General features: G+C 38.2%; 2 protein-coding genes across 2 annotated transcripts; both read right to left on the bottom strand.

Moving 5' to 3' along the window:
• Nucleotides 1–403: 403 nt before the first annotated feature.
• LOC137183802 (putative leucine-rich repeat-containing protein DDB_G0290503) lies at nucleotides 404–3,382 on the bottom strand. The gene is made up of 3 exons (XM_067591098.1): nucleotides 3,269–3,382; nucleotides 1,769–2,719; nucleotides 404–646 (listed from the first exon to the last, which is right to left on the bottom strand). The coding sequence occupies exons 1-3, from the start codon at nucleotides 3,323–3,325 to the stop codon at nucleotides 518–520; spliced, it is 1,137 nt and encodes a 378-aa protein (XP_067447199.1). The 5' UTR covers nucleotides 3,326–3,382; the 3' UTR covers nucleotides 404–517.
• Nucleotides 3,383–7,667: 4,285 nt separating this feature from the next.
• Nucleotides 7,668–17,270, bottom strand: LOC137182631 (diacylglycerol O-acyltransferase 1-like). The gene is made up of 18 exons (XM_067588989.1): nucleotides 16,876–17,270; nucleotides 15,858–16,062; nucleotides 15,452–15,539; nucleotides 15,286–15,326; nucleotides 14,561–14,646; nucleotides 14,131–14,183; nucleotides 13,843–13,948; nucleotides 13,658–13,762; nucleotides 13,501–13,560; nucleotides 13,299–13,402; nucleotides 12,534–12,572; nucleotides 11,146–11,187; nucleotides 11,000–11,044; nucleotides 10,654–10,763; nucleotides 10,507–10,572; nucleotides 10,305–10,392; nucleotides 9,402–9,464; nucleotides 7,668–8,439 (listed from the first exon to the last, which is right to left on the bottom strand). The coding sequence occupies exons 2-18, from the start codon at nucleotides 15,998–16,000 to the stop codon at nucleotides 8,218–8,220; spliced, it is 1,461 nt and encodes a 486-aa protein (XP_067445090.1). The 5' UTR covers nucleotides 16,001–16,062; nucleotides 16,876–17,270; the 3' UTR covers nucleotides 7,668–8,217.
• Nucleotides 17,271–17,645: the final 375 nt, after the last annotated feature.

Genomic DNA, 17,645 nt, shown 5'->3' with positions numbered 1-17,645 from the left:
CATCTCTGGACTGTTCAAGCAAATGGTTCATACTATAGATGGTTCCAGTGTTTAACATTGTATGCAGTGCTGATCTAGCTTTGGGTTGTGGACTTCACCGTGACCTTTCTTACTATGTGATATGTGGACAGAAGTGTGCTTTTAGTGTTAATGAAACACTTAGCAGTTTTTTGGGGAGTTTTTCCTTATTTGATTGAGGGTCTAAGGACAGAGGTGTTGTATGCTGTACAGACTGTAAAGCAGATTTTGTGATTTGTGATATTTGGCTTTATACATTAAAAATTTACTTGACTCTAGGTAGTGGTAGTAGTCGTATTCACTGCAGTAGTAGGAATTGTGCAAATAACAATATTGTTATTGTAATGTTATCAATAAAGAGACACGGACAGATGAGTATGAAGGACTCTTTTTTATTGATTTTTATAGATTTTAATACAGCATTAAAATCTAAGCCACTGTGCTGCCCTTAAAGAGAGAACAAGAGAAGATAGAGGAGAGGAAGAGGGGGGGAGATATTCTAGTTGTCATTGGACTGAGCCAGAAGTGAACCAGTCTCCCCTGACCTAGCTGTGCTGCGCTGCATCGTCCTTCTAAATCTGAAGCATCTCCTCCACCATTTCTTACGTTTCCTCCTTTGGGTAGGCTCCTAAAAATACAAAGACATACATTTTATTTCTCTTCTAAACCTAATCAATCAATGTAAAACTCAGAATCCAATTAGCCATTAATAGAAAGACCGTAGGTTTGCTGTCAAACCCACAGAGAGGTGTCGAGATGAGACCCTCCTTTCCAGAAAAACAACAGCACTAGTTGTTTGTTCAAAACAAGTATAGTGGCTGTGCAAACAATGACTGCTGTCTGTCAGATGCAGAAAAAATGCGGCCCTGTTTTACTGCCTCAAAGCTCTTATACAGGAAGTCGAGGTGGATGTTTGAATCAACAGACATTGTGACTTTGAATTGAGGGAACACTGCTTGCATCTCATCCCCAACCAACAGTCAACGTTGTTTTTTTTTAACCATCACCATGATTTATGTGTAACTTTGACCATATAAAACAAACCAAACATTAACCATAAAGGTGGCAGAACATGAAGCATATGATTGTTGTTTTAATTGTTTTAAATGTTTTATTTTAACAGTTTTAGAGATTATGTTCTACCAATGGGAGCATCAGATCAGAAAAAGTTCATATGGGTCATTTTCAAAGGCAGTGACCAGTGATCCATTTTGTTGTTTGGTTTGTGAAACTTGTTGGACAAGATTGATATAGATAAACGTCTTCCTTTCTAGCTTTGCACTAAAACTGGAAGCAGGGGGGAAATGTTAGCTTAGCAGCTTAGCTCCAAAAATCAATGGTAGCCTTGCAACTTGATAGTGACAACAGAATTGTTTATGATTGTTCCATCACATAGTTCCTCCTAAAATCACAGATTGTTATTTTTACATTTCTGTGCATGTATAAATGTAACAAAGCAGATACCATGTGCACATTTGTGACTTTTAGTGTTAGAAAATGTATATTTCATCTTCGGACAGAGCCAGGCTAGCTCTTTCTCTCTGCTTACAGTCTTTATGTTAAGCCACAAAAATAAAAGTTAGACAGAGGCTACAGTAAATGTTTCAATACATCTATTTTGATGCACGTAAATTAAACTAAAACCTATCTTCTCATCTGACTCTGGGTGAGACAGCAAACAAAAATATTTCCTAAAAACATTAGACTGTTAATTTAATCCAAAGCTAAACAGTCAGCAGAGACAGTTTACCTGAGGCTCTGTGTTGTCTCTTGTGAGCTGTGTGATCTTGTCCTCCAGCGCACTCATCTTCTGTCTCCAGCACTCCTCCTTGGCAGTCAGCTCCTTCCTGTAGCCCTCCTCCAGAGTGTTACACTTGCTTTCACATTCCTTCTTGCTCTGGCGGAGCTCTGACTGCTTCCTACTCAACAGGGTCAAAGTGTTTCTGTGCTCCTCTGTGGCAGCCATCAGTTTTTCAATCAAGCTGGAGACAAAGCTTCTCTTTTCCTTCAACTCTTCCTCCAGCTGGCTCACTCTCCTCTGCCACCTTTCCTCTGACTCCCTCAGTTTGGTGGCAGCGTCCTCCTCTTTGACCTTGATCACCTCTCTCCAGTGATCCTCCACAGGAGAAAGCCTCCCAGCACTCTCTTCTCTCTGAACGCAGTGACATTTTCCAAGAGAGCTGATGTCTCTCTCCACTTGACGTCTGCCTTCAGAAAGCTCTCTTTTGGGTTCTTTCACCTCTGTGTGTGACTGAGCAATCAACAGTTTGATCCTCAAATTACTTATTTCTCCCAGCTGTTGTCTGCTCAGGGCTTGCAAGGCTCTCTTGTCCTTCAGGAAGCCCTCCTCCATCTTCTTGACCCTGACCTCTACATGTTCGTTCTCCTCCTGGGCCTTGTTGTAGATGCTTCTCAGGTCTTCCAGGCTCCTCTGACACTCCTCCAGAGCATCAGAGGCGCTGAGCTCCTTCGTTGTCAGTCTGGCGATCTCCTCCCTCAGAGTGATGTTCTCACAGCTCAGCCTCTTGATGGAATCCTGAGCTGAGAGAAGAGCTCGATGCAGAGGGTGTGTGAGGGAACCAGGAGTCTTTGGATCTTCCTCCTGACACTGCACCACTTCGGCGTAGTCTTCTCTGGCCAGAGGAAGTACTGGCGCCCACCACATGCCGAAAACAGGCAGTGAACAGTGGCTCTGAAAAGGCTGCAGTTTCGGAAGACAAAAAATATGATGAGCATGAATGTGATCACCTCCTAATGATTGAATAAATAAATAAATATACATGTAGTGTTTAACTAAAACACACCCAACAATGTACTACATGTTTGGAGGTTCAGCATGATGCCCTGCAGAACATCAGCACCTATTCATTTGTGGTTTTAAGTGCACAGTGGATATCTACAAATGTGAAAATTCCTTCAATAAGAGGCACTTCTGAGAAAGATTTGTCCCAAGAAGCAACTTAAGCTTATAGTCATATATGGAGATCCCACTTGTGTCAGAAATTACATGTCTATGATATGATATCAGAGGTTTCAAGGAAAATTAAGGTTTTTCAGTAACAGTCATTTTCATCTCCTATGGATTAATATAAGCTAATTAGCAGTTGCTGAAGTGTTTGGCTCTCAAAGAGATACTGCATGCATAAAGAAATGGAGAATATAAAATAGTTTGAAACTTAATGTCCTTTGCAAAAGTTATTAGTATTTTTTGAAGCTTTACTCAAATATTGTTCAAATTCAGAATTCTTACTTCTTGTATTATCCTTTCACTCTCCATGTCTGAACAAATGTCTGCAAACATCTGCATACTTGTGCAGTGTCTCACTTCTTAATGAGGGTGTGGTGGACTAGTGACTCTTGTAACAATGTGTTCTAGAATCCCGGCAATTATGCAAATGAGGGAACATCTGTCATTCTTTGGAAAAACAAATCAGTGACCACAAACTCTCAGAAATGTTACTGCCAAGCAGTATGGCTCAAGAACACCAGGTGTATAAAGCAAAAAAACAGTAATTTATTTACAACTTAATTTCAACTTAACAAATTATATTTTACAAAATACAAAAATAGGAAAACTAGAAAAAAAGTAACTTCAAAAACTAGGGCCCTTTAACTCAAACTGAGGTCAATGAAACAAACAGCAACCTAAACTGAACTGAACATAACAGACCTGACAAATGACACAAAAGGAGGGTTTATATACACAAAGGCTAGCCTACACTGACATACAAGGGGGGCAGGAACAAACAATTAACTCTATATCACAAATTAACCTTAATATCAACAAAGATTTAAATCAAGAAACTATTACAACCAAACTAACTGTCAAAGCAAGAAAAATAAAACTTACAGTCCCAAAGTAATTAAAGTTAACTGGATCCTGAAAGGCAGACTCCCCTCTGGCATGCCCAGTTGCCCTCTTCCACCTCCTGCCTGTCACAGTATAAGAGGCCATCTTTACTGGTGCTGATTCTTTTGGCCAGGGGGAGGACTCACCAGGTCCATGAAAAACAAAGGTAAAGCATAATTTAATGCAAGCAAGAAATATTAATGACAGAATGTTAACCAAAATGTGTGAACTCAAATTAGCAAACAAACTATACTGTAAATATTGTCATTTTTTATTTATTATTTTAATTTATTGTATAATTTATTTTATGATGTATCAATGGGTGACACACCTACACAGATTATGTGTGTATGTCATAAAAAAAAAAAAGTTTTGTCATCATTATATAGGCTATACAACATGGGTAAAATGTATGCAATGTCATGATGACAATAAAATAACAAAGTATTAAAAAACATGTGTGAACTCAAATTAGCAAACAAACTGTCAATAATAAAGTGTGTGCTGTATGAAAACAAAAGACTATGTGTACTGTCTTTATTTGAATATTTGTATGTTAACAGTTTGTATGTTAAAAAGGAAACTACTAACACTTGGTACTCACATGTGGTGCAGCCACCACAGTTACTACAAGTATTTATTTATTTATAGCTGTCCTCATTCAGAAGGTGTCTGACACAGACACACAAACAAAGACTTCTTGAAACTAGGAAATTCACTTCCAACTATGATCACGATCTTTCACCACTGTGACAGCATTTGCTGCATGAATAAACACCTTTTCCATATTTTCTTTGACCAATAAACACAGTTAAAAAGATATTTTATACAAATTGTTGTGAAATGTATAGCTCACAGTGGAAGAATGATGCAAAATACATTTACTCAAGTGCTTGTACAAATTGCTGATACTTGCACTGTACTTGAGTATTTCAATTTGATGCCTTTTAATATTGCATCTCTCATTTTTTCTGCCACATTAAGTATAAGATATTAGTTACTAGTTAATTTACAAATTAGAATTTTACACAAAAGTATGATGAGTTCTATAAAATATGAAGCATTGTTGAAGATTAAACTAACCAACAATCTATAAAATAGATTAAAAAAATAGATCAACCTTGATCAACGACAATAAAATGCCACGTGCCCATTATTGCATCAAGAATAATAATAATTCAGTCATATAATATCACAGTGATGTATTTTACTTTCATACGTTTTGCAGGTTTGCTCATTATAATTCTGTACTATTACTTTTCAAAACAGGACTTTTATTTCCTCCATTACTGAACTACTCCACCACTATATCATCACCTTGAGCTCAGAAAAGTGACACCAGAGTATGAACACATAGAACTTGTTCAGATGTCTTTAATATAATAATAACTGAGCTGATGATTTGCCACTGCTGCTGGTCTGCTTGGACCATTTAACCACAACATCTTGAATCAAGCATCCATAAACAATTACATGTGTTCATGCTGCGTCAAGTCAAGTCAGTTTTATTTATGTAGCGCCAAATCATAACAGAAGTTATCTCAGGGCAGGTCAAGACCGTACTGTTTAATTTACAGAGACACAACATTCCCCCATGAGCAAGCACTTGGCAACAGCGGCAAGGAAAAACTCCCCTTTAACAGGAAGAAACATCAAGCAGAACCTGGTTCTAGGTGGGCGGCCATCTGCCTTGACTAGTTGTGGTATTCATTTATTTGTAATATTTATGTTATGTTTGGAGCAATGGTATTACAGCAAGTGAACTGAAGTTTTTTAATTTGTGAAATCTGAGCTTTGAGATGTAAAACACACAGTCATGAGGGATCATTTCACTGCAGTTCTACATGTTTGCTCATGTATCAGCTGCAGGGAACTTTTTGCTCATGTGAGCAGTGCTCCTGAGACTCTGAAGGCGGTATGATGTTCTCTGGTTGATAAAATTAGAAAATAATTCCTGTGACACATGTGGGGCCCAGAGAGTTTGTGATCAGGTCTTGAGATCCTCCATCAAGCTCAATTTTTTGAACCTAAGAATGGTCATTGTGGAGAGCCTGAGTGCATCCGGAGACTTGTGGGGTTGACATCACATTAACACTCCAGTGAATCTGCACAATAATCTGAACCAGCTACTTGTACCATCTAAGGCGAAAATTCACAATGAGGAAAAAAGTGACATAATTTATTTTAATCTCCTCCAGTAACATAAAAAGTTCTGTGTGTCTGTAAACAGTCACATTTGTTTGTCAGCCTCATTGATGTGTGTTATGTAGCCGTCAGTTCTTGTTCTCTCTGTGCGAGCTCCCCCATAAACAACATGAGGTACTATTTGGATAATGTCTCATACCTCTGATGTGCAACAATATGCAGCTGTAGCTCTTTTTTGTTGAGATAAAAGAATGACTCAAGAATGTCTCAAAATTTTCCACAACTTAAAGCTGCATTCATTGTTTTTTTTTGACCACTTGGGGGCAGCAGAACAAGCTGACAGATAACACAACATTGACTTCTTTTTATTAATGTCGAGCCAGTGATTCTAATCCATTACACTTTTTGTCACAAGACCATATTTTTTTCTGCTCGTGATAAAGTGTGAGAGGAACAGAGGTGCCATATTTCTCTTTTGGTCGTTGCCATGGCAATGCATGCCCATGAATTTGGGGGCGGAGCTTCTGAAGGAGCACGAAGGGAGGGGTGTATTTGTTTGGGTATTTAGTTCAAATATCCATCATACATTCAACATTAGCATTGATTTTTTGTTGTGTTTGTGTCCACCTGATGAATGTGAATCCAGTATTCACTCTTCTATTTAGCTCTGGCTAACACCTAGCTCTTAAGCTGTTCCACTATGTTGTCTTTTCTCAGCCGCTTGGTGCAGGATGAGGAGCATATACAATCAGTTTAAAAGAGCTTTTTCACTGAAAATAGTTGCTTGCTGAAGAAAACCACATAGTCTTTTCATCCATTGTTTACATAAAAATATTGATTAGAGCAGCTATAAATCTGCCATGTAATTAGTGAGTCATTTCAATGTATATATTCCATGACAAGGCAGATAGGCTACTGACTATTGGTACTTCATAAGGTCATCTCAGTACTTTGAATATAAAGTCAGTGTTATACTTTCCACATCTGCAAGCACATGAGGGTCTGTTAGGCTTCACGAGTTGAAATTTCATCATCAGGGTGTAGGTGTAGGCTCTGTGCGGAAATCCACGTACCTCCAATTTCTTGTGCAGCCACTATGCTACAATCAATAGACACTGATCTACTGTACATGCGTGGGACGCATCTTCCAAGCAGACTCCAGAAAGTAGTATAAACAGAATTACTACATGCCTGCGGTGTCTGCAGCTGTCTGTGTACATGTCTGGTTGGGAGTATATTCCAGGCAGGCAATTTTCTCTATTTTTCCTATTGTCAACAAATCCCATGTGCAGAGCCAAACCAACAATAAACTGATCCACAAAAGTATTGTGTGTGTATCCAAAGCCTGATATATCTTATTCCTCTGTGACATAGACCTCCATTGTTGTCCAAAAACTATCAAAAATATGTCAGTGAGTCACACTGTTGCACTGGGTGACACGTTCCTTCATTACTAAAGGTGCAAATTTTTTCTCACGTGATATGTGTGGATTTTTCTCAATTTTTTCAACTCACACAGATGTGTATTAATGTCAGTTTGCACCACCAGGGGTGATTTTGCATCCACTTGGCTCTTTGCATTTACTTTGTAATCACGGTGCTTCGTGTTCTTGGGCATGTTAGTTTGCTCAGAAATGGCTCCACAGACTGATAACAGCGATCACGACTTTTTGACAGTGGTTTAATAATCCTGTTTAACAAAGTGCACAAATTTCAGTGGTATAGCTCTACATGATTATGCAATAACATAAAATAGCATAAAATGAAAAAATGACATTGTGGATTTAAATCATTCCAGACTTGGACTCATTGAATCCACAAGGTACAATCATTCCCTGTATTTCTTGGTTGGACTGTTTACTTACAGTAAACTCAGATGAACTATGGCTCTTTAACCACATGCTGACACAGCAGTATGTAAGCTGCAACCTTATCCATTTTCTGTTTCACTTCATTATAAACAGGAATGATCACAGACACATTTACTGACTAACAAACCCATTTTGTAATTCATTTTTCAGTCACATTCAGCAAACATCTGGCATATTTAGACTACATCAGTTGTTTATTGCATAAACATTTGTCAGACGTGGAAGTATCATAGGAAGCCACTATCTCACGGCATTAGTAGCACAACTAGAGCCTTAGATCACAGTCATATCCTTTCGCTCCACTGATAAATACAGTACAACAGTTCTTCAAGATCAGTGAGGCTGCAGGAAGACTTTGCCGGGAAGACGGTGGTCTGATGTCAGCGGTGAGGAGGAAGTCTGAGGATGATGATAATGGTGGTGATGACAGCTGATGTAGTGGTCGTGGAAGTAGGTGGTCACAGCCAGAGGAGGGCCCAGCAGAAGGCATAGCCACACTAAGCCATTACCATAGTTTCCCTGGAAATAGCCTCCGAGGAAAACTGCCACCAGTAGCTAGAAGTAGCCGACACAGAAAAAGCTCTATTCCCTCTCTTTCATTAAAAATGCCAGAATATGTAAATATTGTTCATTTAAAAAGTTTAACATAAGGACACAAGATGTCTCCTACTTCACTGTAAAGTCAATTCTCAGTGTTTGTGCACTGGAGGCTTCAAATTTCTACATCACACTTGTGTAAGTTGAATATTGGACCAGGATTGACTCCAAACTACTTATGATGTCACAAATCATGCTTGTAGGCCCGCCCCCTTATACTCAGATTTTCAGTGACAGGGAAACTTTCCACTTTCAGCAGATGAACGAGAAAACAGCCTTCCAGTGTCAAACTCTGCACATACATTATTCTGCACAGTGAAGCTCAAACATGATAGTGACAAGTCAGAGAAACAGAAAAGCACATTGTTGACAGGAGAGGGACTTTAAGTGTTTAGGTGACTTTGTTTGTCATGACAGCAAAATAATTACCTATTACTGATGATAGTGTGTGTTCTGGGGGTCTGTTCATACAGCTCAGTAGGTACAGTTCATTACTTCTTAGAGTCATTTTTGTGTTACTTGCAAATTATATTTTCACAATGTGCTGAATTGTTGAAATATACATTTTTCTGTTATGGTTAATTAGATGATGATCACCTGTGGTAGAAGAGCTGGGACAGAGTTTACTTGGGCATCAGAGGACTCAGCAATGTTTGCATGTTTCAGTTGGCTTGATTACAACCTGTCTGCCACTCTGACTGCTCATGTTTCTTGCCCTATAGCAGCTCTTTCTAGCACTCTCGCCATGTTTCCAGAGCTCAGATATTACTTTGGTGAGTACAGTAGTATCATAACAAACAGAATGGATAGCTGGATTTATACAAACAAAGCCCAGGTTGTAATAAAATGTAGTTTTCTTTTAAGTCACTTTTTTCCAGATGAATGTGTTTGAAATACTGTGTAACATGTAATATTCTCACCTCGAATACCATCATGAGAAAGATCCACAGACGACAGCTATGCAGAGGCAGTGCAATCATATACTGTGTAGAAGAGGACAAAAACATCACTGCAAGTTATTACTGCACTGTTAGCCTCTTATTAGGCGGATTACATAACAATAACAATATTTTGGTTACATGTCAAAGGATAGAAATTTAAAGCCTTTGTGCTGTCTGTGTGTAACTAAGATTCTTTCTGGAAACTAACCCTTGAAATTTACATGTGGAGGTGTGAGTAATGTTATGAGGTAAGTTCTTTTAAGTTGGGCAGAGGAACTCCTTAACATGTTGAAAACACAATATATGATGTATTATTACCTTTATAGTGTTCAAGTTTTATAGCAAACGTGTTAAACAATTTCCTATTTACACGCCCAGCAGACAGAGAGCAACATTAGCATTCAGAGTTTTGATTCTGTCCACCTGACGAATGTAATCTAATATTCACTCTTATATATATTTTGTGAAAACAGGAAAACAGGAGTTTATCTGAGTTGAACTTGCTGTAAAAGCAAAACAATTAGCTAAAAGAGGCCAAAATCTCATTAGAGCTCAGGTAAACTGCAGAGTTGGGTGATAATTCTCACTACAAGTGACACATCTCACATTACACATAGTAATTTGAATGTTAATACAGTAAGTATTGATTACTGGTGCATTAAAGAGCTGCTAAACCACCTAATAATCTCAATAGTCAGGTTAATGGAAGTGTTTTTATAATGAAAATGACCACAGTTGCTCTCCACATCAGCACATCTTGGCTATCAAGCTTTAATACAAAAATACAGGTACAGTACTGGTATTCAACGTAAAAACACAAGTAATTATAGATTTTTATTATGTAATGACTAAACTTTATTTTATCCAGTGTCATTATTGTACCTCACAAAGAGCTGCAGACATCAGGAAGACCAGTAACTCTGCTCGTGATGGGGATACATTCTTTTCCACCAACCGTGTGTATACGTGTCTTCATTCAGGTGAGAACATCAGGAGCAAAGACACATGAGAAAGGAGAGAGCAAAAGGTAGGTCATTTAGCACATGACATCTCAAGGTTATTCAATCTTGTTAAGGCTAAATACCTGTGACACCATTTCTGAAAGGGAATATTCCAGTTCTTCCAGAAAATGACCAGCGTTGTTGCGTTCCTGTGAATGACAGATGAACTGAAGTCAGGGAGTCCTGCACATACAGCAATATAATGAACAGAAAAATGTTTGTGCACTGACCACCAGTCTCCGTAAAAATGCCGATCACCAAAGCGCAGCAGCTCTGCACAGATGTTCAGGAAGGAGTGACTCAAGAAGAAGAAGAGTAGCCAGAGGAAATGAGTTGGTGCCTGATAAGTAAATACTTGTTAGCAATAGCAATAGACTACACATTTAACAGAAATCTCTGTTATCTGCTATCTCTGCTCTGATTACCATGCCCAAGCATCCCCCACCTCCCTCTCTTTACCCTCATCACCACCACCTGGGAATACTTTATTCACAGTGCTTTACAGTTCTGGGCGATCCAAAGTGACTTATTTAAAGCCAATTGAATTTAATGTTAAAATAAATAGAAATTGCTCACCACCAGTCCCACCAGGTGCTCCACTCTCGTAGTGATGTCCATACTCTGTGCATAATAATAAAAAAATAAGTGAATTCCACAGGGTGGAAACTGTTTTAATTAACTGTTTTAATAATCAAAATTAAGAGGGATTATACTTCACTCACAGAGAAGGAGTTTTCTGACCTCTGGAAGATTGGCTCAATCCACTGCGAAGAAACAAAAAGACTCAGTGCATTGACACCTTTCAATACACAGTAAGTCAAAGGAGAAAAACATAATAAAACGTTACCATTATAGGCATAGAATACTATTACAGTTTGCATAATGATTATCATGTACATGACATTTGGATTCTGACAGCTGGTCATGGTACATAATAATAATGATGAGGTGTGAGGCTGTGAGGAGGCAGAAAGCATTTGTCATTCCAACACGTTCTCACTCCCAACTCGTCGGAAGCTTGGTCAGGACCCCGTGGCGTTACTTTTTAATGTGCAGTATCACGGCAGTTACTGTTAACAAAATAATTATCTTTTATGGTGTGACAACATGGTGGTTAAGGTCTGGTTAGGTTTAGGCACAAAAAACACTTGGTTAGGGTTAGGAAAAGATCATGGTTTGGGTTAAAGTAAAAAATAAAATAAAAAATGGTGAGGTGGTCTCAAACCGTGCTCTCTGCTGATTTCCAACTTTCTGCTAATAACGTTGCAAGCCAATCACCGTCTATTTCGGACTACCCTGCATGTTGAAAAATGATGCTTAAGGGGTACCCAGTGCGTTAAAAAGTGACGCCACGGGGTCCTGACCAAGCTTCAGTATTAGATGAGTTGGGAGTGAGAACGGGCTGGTCATTCACTGTTTTTAGTACCCATTCAGCTCATTGTGGATTATCACTTAATACATTATGGTACACTGTACAACTCTGCACCACAGCAGAGTTAAGTCTACTTCCTCCTTTATATTAGCTTCTCTACCACTAACCCCTGTAACACAGTGTAATAGTGTCTTCTCATAGTGGATATTTTTCATCATTCATTGTTTGAAAAGTAAAAACATGATACTTGAGTTTTTCTGTCCATATTCTGAAGATAGCTGGGGACAGTATGTGCTACAGTACTGGACTGGACAGTAAAATTTGAATACTTGCTTATGTTAAAAATAAAAAGACTGTAATGTTTTCTTTGTTAGTGTTCAACAACTACAGGTGCTGTGACAATTCATTAAAACATGTGATGTGATGGTTTTGCATTAAAAAAGCTGCATTATAAAGCAACAAGGTTTTTCTACCTGTGTTTATCAAGGTTTATACCAACTTAATCCGTACAGCATATCATACTGCATTCTACAGTCTTATACAGTACAATACAGTAACACTAACATATCATTCATACATGACTTACTGTGTTATGAGACACTACACTGTGACCATCTACAATATTGTGTACAACATCATGACATAGTAAACTTATTATACTATACTATGATAAACATTCAAGTATATTCTTATAGTTACATGACAAGTAAAACATACTATATGACACAGTTACTGTACCTGCTGCACAATCCCAACCATTATCTGGATAACGATCACCTGAAGGTAGAAAATGCCACAATTAATAAGCTGCAGTGTTTCCAGCCTTAAATATCTCATTCATTCATAACATAATTCATTCATGGTCCCCAGGAGATATACCCTACTGACTTTAGTGATCTCCTGACGTTTCATCTACCACCATCATCAGGTCAACAATACAGTTTGCCCAATATTTTCTTTTATGGTCAAATACCTGCAAAACTAATGACATTGACTTCATCCTCAGCTGTACTTGAAGTTTTATGCTAATTAACAAATGCCTGCATGTTAACATGCTGAACTAAGATGGTGAACATGGTTAACACTACCTGCTTTAACATCAGCATATTAGCATTATCAACTGTGAGCATATTAGCATGCCGACATTAGCATTTTGCTCAAAGCACAACCGGCTGTAGACTCTTGTTTTAACACCATAAATCATTTGTGAACACCCTTTTAGCCTAAAGGATAACTGTCTGTGAGTTTTGTACTTAATATACTAGCCACATTATTGTAATGTGGTATTAAAAGATGTCCAAAGAGGTCCTTATTTGTCAGTCCTGGTTCTCTAAATTATTTGTTGTACTGTGTTTATTGATTCTTTTGTTGTCTCTAGTCAGTAATATATCCACATTCATTTTGTGTAAATTCTCAGTCCTGCTGGAGCAGATAAGCACTAACATCTTCCTTTCCCTCTGCCTAAACGTGCCTCAGTGATAATGGTGCCACTGTTCAGCTCACCATTTCCAGCAACCTGTGCAGGAGCTTATTGATGCGAACCTTGGGAGTACTGGGGAAGTCTCTCTGGTAGCACAGAGTGGGGGCAAGGAGGAAATAATACAGATCTGAGAAATCAAAGACAGAGTCACAAAGGACAAAATGTATCATCATAAGCTACTGTAGAGTAATCAAGTATCATCTTATGAATGAGAAGCATTTTCACCTTGGAAAGTAAGATGCTCATTGTGGGCTTTTTGTGTGACAGATACTTTCTTGTCTTTCTCTGAAAATACACAGATATAAAAAGCAGTAGTTGTTAGATTAGTTTATGTTTTTGTTATGAAATTGAATCAGTGCAACTTCTTGTGTTGGAGAAATACCTGCATCAGTTAAGTGAGCCTGTCGGTACCAGCGATTAGTTTCCTGGTATGAATAAAGTTTCATTCCCAGAAAAGTGTAGAACCAGAGAGAGAAGAACGCACCACCTGGTGGACAAAATACATTTTAATGATTGCATCATATGTGTAAATATAATGTAAAAATGATGCATGTATGGACTTGTTACCTGTTGATATTGTAGGCTCATGTACAATGACTGCAGCAGGAAATAGCAAGAGCAACCCCAAATTTCCGAGGTGTAAATGATGACAACTGGTGGGGGACAACATACCCTGATAGAAATGGGTAGAGCAGAAGTGTAGACCTTTCATCGACAATTATTTGGAGATGTTAGATGTTGATAGGATACCAATACAGCTGGTATGTTTTTCAGAGGGCTTTTCAGAACATAATAATAATACCTGATATGGTTTAAATGAATCCAAAATTAGAGAGAAAAGAGCACCAGTCTCACCTTTTCCTGAGACTTCTCCAGGAGCAAAGCTGTCAGAGCGAACATGTTGGCAGCTGGAACAAATAAACATGTTTTGTTCATTCTCAGCATGAGGCAAAGTGTGTTATTTTACTATTTGCTGTCTGAGTAGCTAAGTCTTGTATCAGAGCTCATTAAAAGAAAACCCTGATTTAACATTGTTCTTCTATAACATTGTTGGACTTGTGATGGACAGTTTTTTTTTAAAGTATCAAAATTGATTCAGCAGAACCAGAGTTATCAGCTTTCTTATTCCACATGCTCTTCTTCTTTGTCAAAACCCAGCACAGACATTACCCACAATGCAACTTGACTGCCGGCAGTCTTGATCTGATCAATCTGATCTGAATTTTCTATTATCTTATTGATGTTGCAACTATGGTTGCATTTCCATCCTAAAAGAGTTTCTCACCAAGTATGAGGTTGACAGATGGCCAGTTGCAGTCGTCCTCAATGAGATGTTCCAAGACCTTTTTGACATCTATCAAAAAGCCATGTCTGTTCAAAACAAAAGAAAAGTCTTGTTTAAACTACATATGTATATATATATGGAAAAATTTAACGGGGTTGAATATTTTCTTTCAATTGAAGCTTTCAATTGTATCTTACAGTCTTCAGGTGATGTTACATAGTTGGATTTTTACAGTGAGTAAAACTCACTGATGAAGGGCATGAGATCCAGCTGGAAAAAGCTAGTAAGTGGATCTTGAGGTATTTTTTTTTTGTTAAAATGCTGTTAACAAGTTCAAGAATGAACTTTCACACCTAAAGTCAAATTATAAATACAGTATGTGTCTTCAGTTTTTACTCACGTCCACATCATAACATGATCATCTTTAAAGGCGACATAACATGCTTTTGTTGATTTTCTGTCATTTATATACTGTTGTGATATTGAATGTCTATGTTGAACATGGTCAAAGTTCCAAAACTTGAGGTTATGTACGTATGCCTTCAAGTCAAAAGCCAGGGCGTCAGCCTGCTGTTAACACTCCGATTGCAAAGTTACCTCTATTTCCCCATAAAACTGACATCATATTTTTGAGCATGCCCACAAATGGCCGTCATATTGTACAGTAGATAAGGGTTATTGTCTAGAGAATGTTTGTATGTATGAATACATCTATTTATACTCACTGTATGAAATTCTCCAAGAACAAGTGAGCGTGAGTCAGGACCTAAAGGTCAGAATGACACATAGAGTACATACAGTGAAACACCAGCCAGTCAGTCCGAGGTTAAGTAATAAAAGCCAGTCAGTAAAGTAATGTCTGCTGTGAGGTGAGATGAGGAGCTTGCTGACCAGGAGAATGATGATCCAGTTGAGGATGCCTCTGTAGCCTGTGAAGCTGCTGTTGGAGCTCAGCAAAGAGTCTTGGACACGATGGTAACTGGACAAAAAGATAATTGTTGCGTGTTGACTCCTTTTCCACCACCAATATTCAATTAAATGCCATCTTGCAAACTCTGATGTGCATGACTACATCTTTAATCACTTTCAGTCAAAACTTTGAGATCTAGACACAAAGAATGAACGTCTGCCTCAGTGTGAACAGAACCTGCATCTTATTACATCATTGTGATTTTAAAGACATGTTAACTCTTGCTGCCATCTTTGAAATGATGCTTTCTGACATTGCTTTTGAAATTTGACATAATCTATCAGTTGACTCTTATGAATAAAGACGGAGGCAGCAGAGAGTGCTTACCAGAGCAGGGATGCATAGGGATGTTCTTGCTCACTGAGTGGATCAGTGGCAGAAATGGAAGCACTGTCATAGAGATTTGCACTGTCCTCTTCAGCCGAGGAAGAGGAGCAGACAGAGGAGAACCTCTTCCTCATCACAGTCATCTCTGAGTCTAAGGTCTCATCCACAGGGGTAAACTTAGGAAGTTCAGAGATGGTTCAGTCTACTTTAGGAACAAGAGAAAATGACTTATTTTACTTTACATGCCAATATCAAACAGCAGGTCCACATCAGTTCCTGAGCAGATCACACAGATTCAGATGGAATAGTAGATGAAGCACGAGGCTGTTTGTTTTCTTGACAACATTTTAAATAAATATCTGATTTCCTATTCTACATCGTATTTGGTTAAGGTGCCTGATAGCTAAATAAGCTGATAGAATTCCAGGGAAATGAAAAAAACATTTTAAAAATATAAAAAATTGTCAGAATTTGTATATTTATACAACACTAACCATCCTCCTCCTTGACAGGATTAGGAGCAGATCAGGTGATCATTCAAACCCACATATTGTTGGCTGCCTCATGTCCTCTGACATGGAGAGTAATTCTAACCAAACTCTTTTAGTAAATTATCATTTTCATCTAGTCACACTTATCTATGGAGCTACACATCTGATAAAAGAAGACTTGAGACTTTATCTGAGCATCTAGTTGTATTGGGTAAATTCGGCATGCATGCTATCCCATAATATGCTCTTTATCTCATTTAAAATCACCTTTTAGAAGCGGTACGTCTGTTATTACAGAGGAGGGAGGTATGTTCAACATCGATCAGAATAATAAAAACTGGAGTTTTTAGTGCTGCCCATTAGATAACACATGTGCCGAATTAAATATCAGGTCCTACTGATTCAGACTATATATTGTTTACTATTATATTTCATGTTACATTTGCAGATAATAACAGACATTTTAAATTGCATTCAATGTGAATGCGGCTCGGCGTGACCTTCTGTAACAGCAGACAGCAGTTTACCTGTCATCCTGTGTGAAATATCCGGCTCTCTGTCCGCATGTCTGCGCACACACATGTATGTGAGCTGTGACTGACGCGGGATATGATGCAGATGTGATGCAGATGTGATGCAGATGTGATGCGGTCAGTGCGGGTCAATGTCGCACTGCAAACCCGCTCCTTGTAAAAACATTCAAAATAAAAGCCTCCTTGAAGAAAATCCAGCGGAAATGAAAGTTTTTCTGAAGAAGTGTGAGAATCAGCAGCACCATCTGTGTACCATTTAATGTTATACATTATTGTAGCATGTTCAATTGTCTTTATCTAATTAATGTCTTTCAGCAAAATCATATTTGATGCAGGGGTTGATTTTAAAAGTTAAGAACAACTTGATAGACTACCAGCAATTCACAACAGTGTTGATCAGACAAAAAAATGATTTTAAACTACAGATGTGGTCAGATTCAGGCTTTTAATGTGAGGATGTCACTTTGGCCCTGGTATACTGTCTCTGACTTGCACATCCCCACTATAGATGAAGGTCCATTAATAGAATCCAGAGACATGACACTGTAGGCAGGTTATAGTGCTGGCAGAGATCCATGATTATAAAATGTACAATAACAAACTTTCACAAATGAAGACTTTTGGCCAATAAATTAATCTGAATGACTTGTTACCTCCTACTGCACTTGTTTTCATCTTCTTCATATTTGCAGGTTAGTTTTTACGAATCCCTATGACTTTATTTTGCTGAGCTGTGCTATTTTTTTAATTTTATTTAGTATTTT

The sequence above is a fragment of the Thunnus thynnus genome, chromosome 5 (genome assembly GCF_963924715.1).
Source record: "Thunnus thynnus chromosome 5, fThuThy2.1, whole genome shotgun sequence".
Classification (NCBI taxonomy): Eukaryota; Metazoa; Chordata; class Actinopteri; order Scombriformes; family Scombridae; genus Thunnus; species Thunnus thynnus.
The sequence above is the reverse complement of the archived record's forward strand: the minus strand, read 5'-3'. Positions and strand labels throughout refer to the sequence as shown.

Bases quoted from the DNA above. Each gene is read 5' to 3' on its own strand.
- LOC137183802 (XM_067591098.1), bottom strand. From the start codon at position 3,325: ATGCAGATGTTTGCAGACATTTGTTCAGACATGGAGAGTGAAAGGATA. The intron at 2,720-3,268 runs GTAAGAATTCTG...CCGAAACTGCAG, and splicing joins GTGAAAGGATAATACAAGAA to CCTTTTCAGAGCCACTGTTC. The intron at 647-1,768 runs GTAAACTGTCTC...TTGTATTTTTAG, and splicing joins GAGACAACACAGAGCCTCAG to GAGCCTACCCAAAGGAGGAA.
- LOC137182631 (XM_067588989.1), bottom strand. From the start codon at position 16,000: ATGACTGTGATGAGGAAGAGGTTCTCCTCTGTCTGCTCCTCTTCCTCG. The intron at 11,188-12,533 runs GTACAGTAACTG...GTTTCTTCGCAG, and splicing joins TGGTTGGGATTGTGCAGCAG to TGGATTGAGCCAATCTTCCA. The intron at 11,045-11,145 runs GTGAGTGAAGTA...TATTATGCACAG, and splicing joins GGTCAGAAAACTCCTTCTCT to AGTATGGACATCACTACGAG.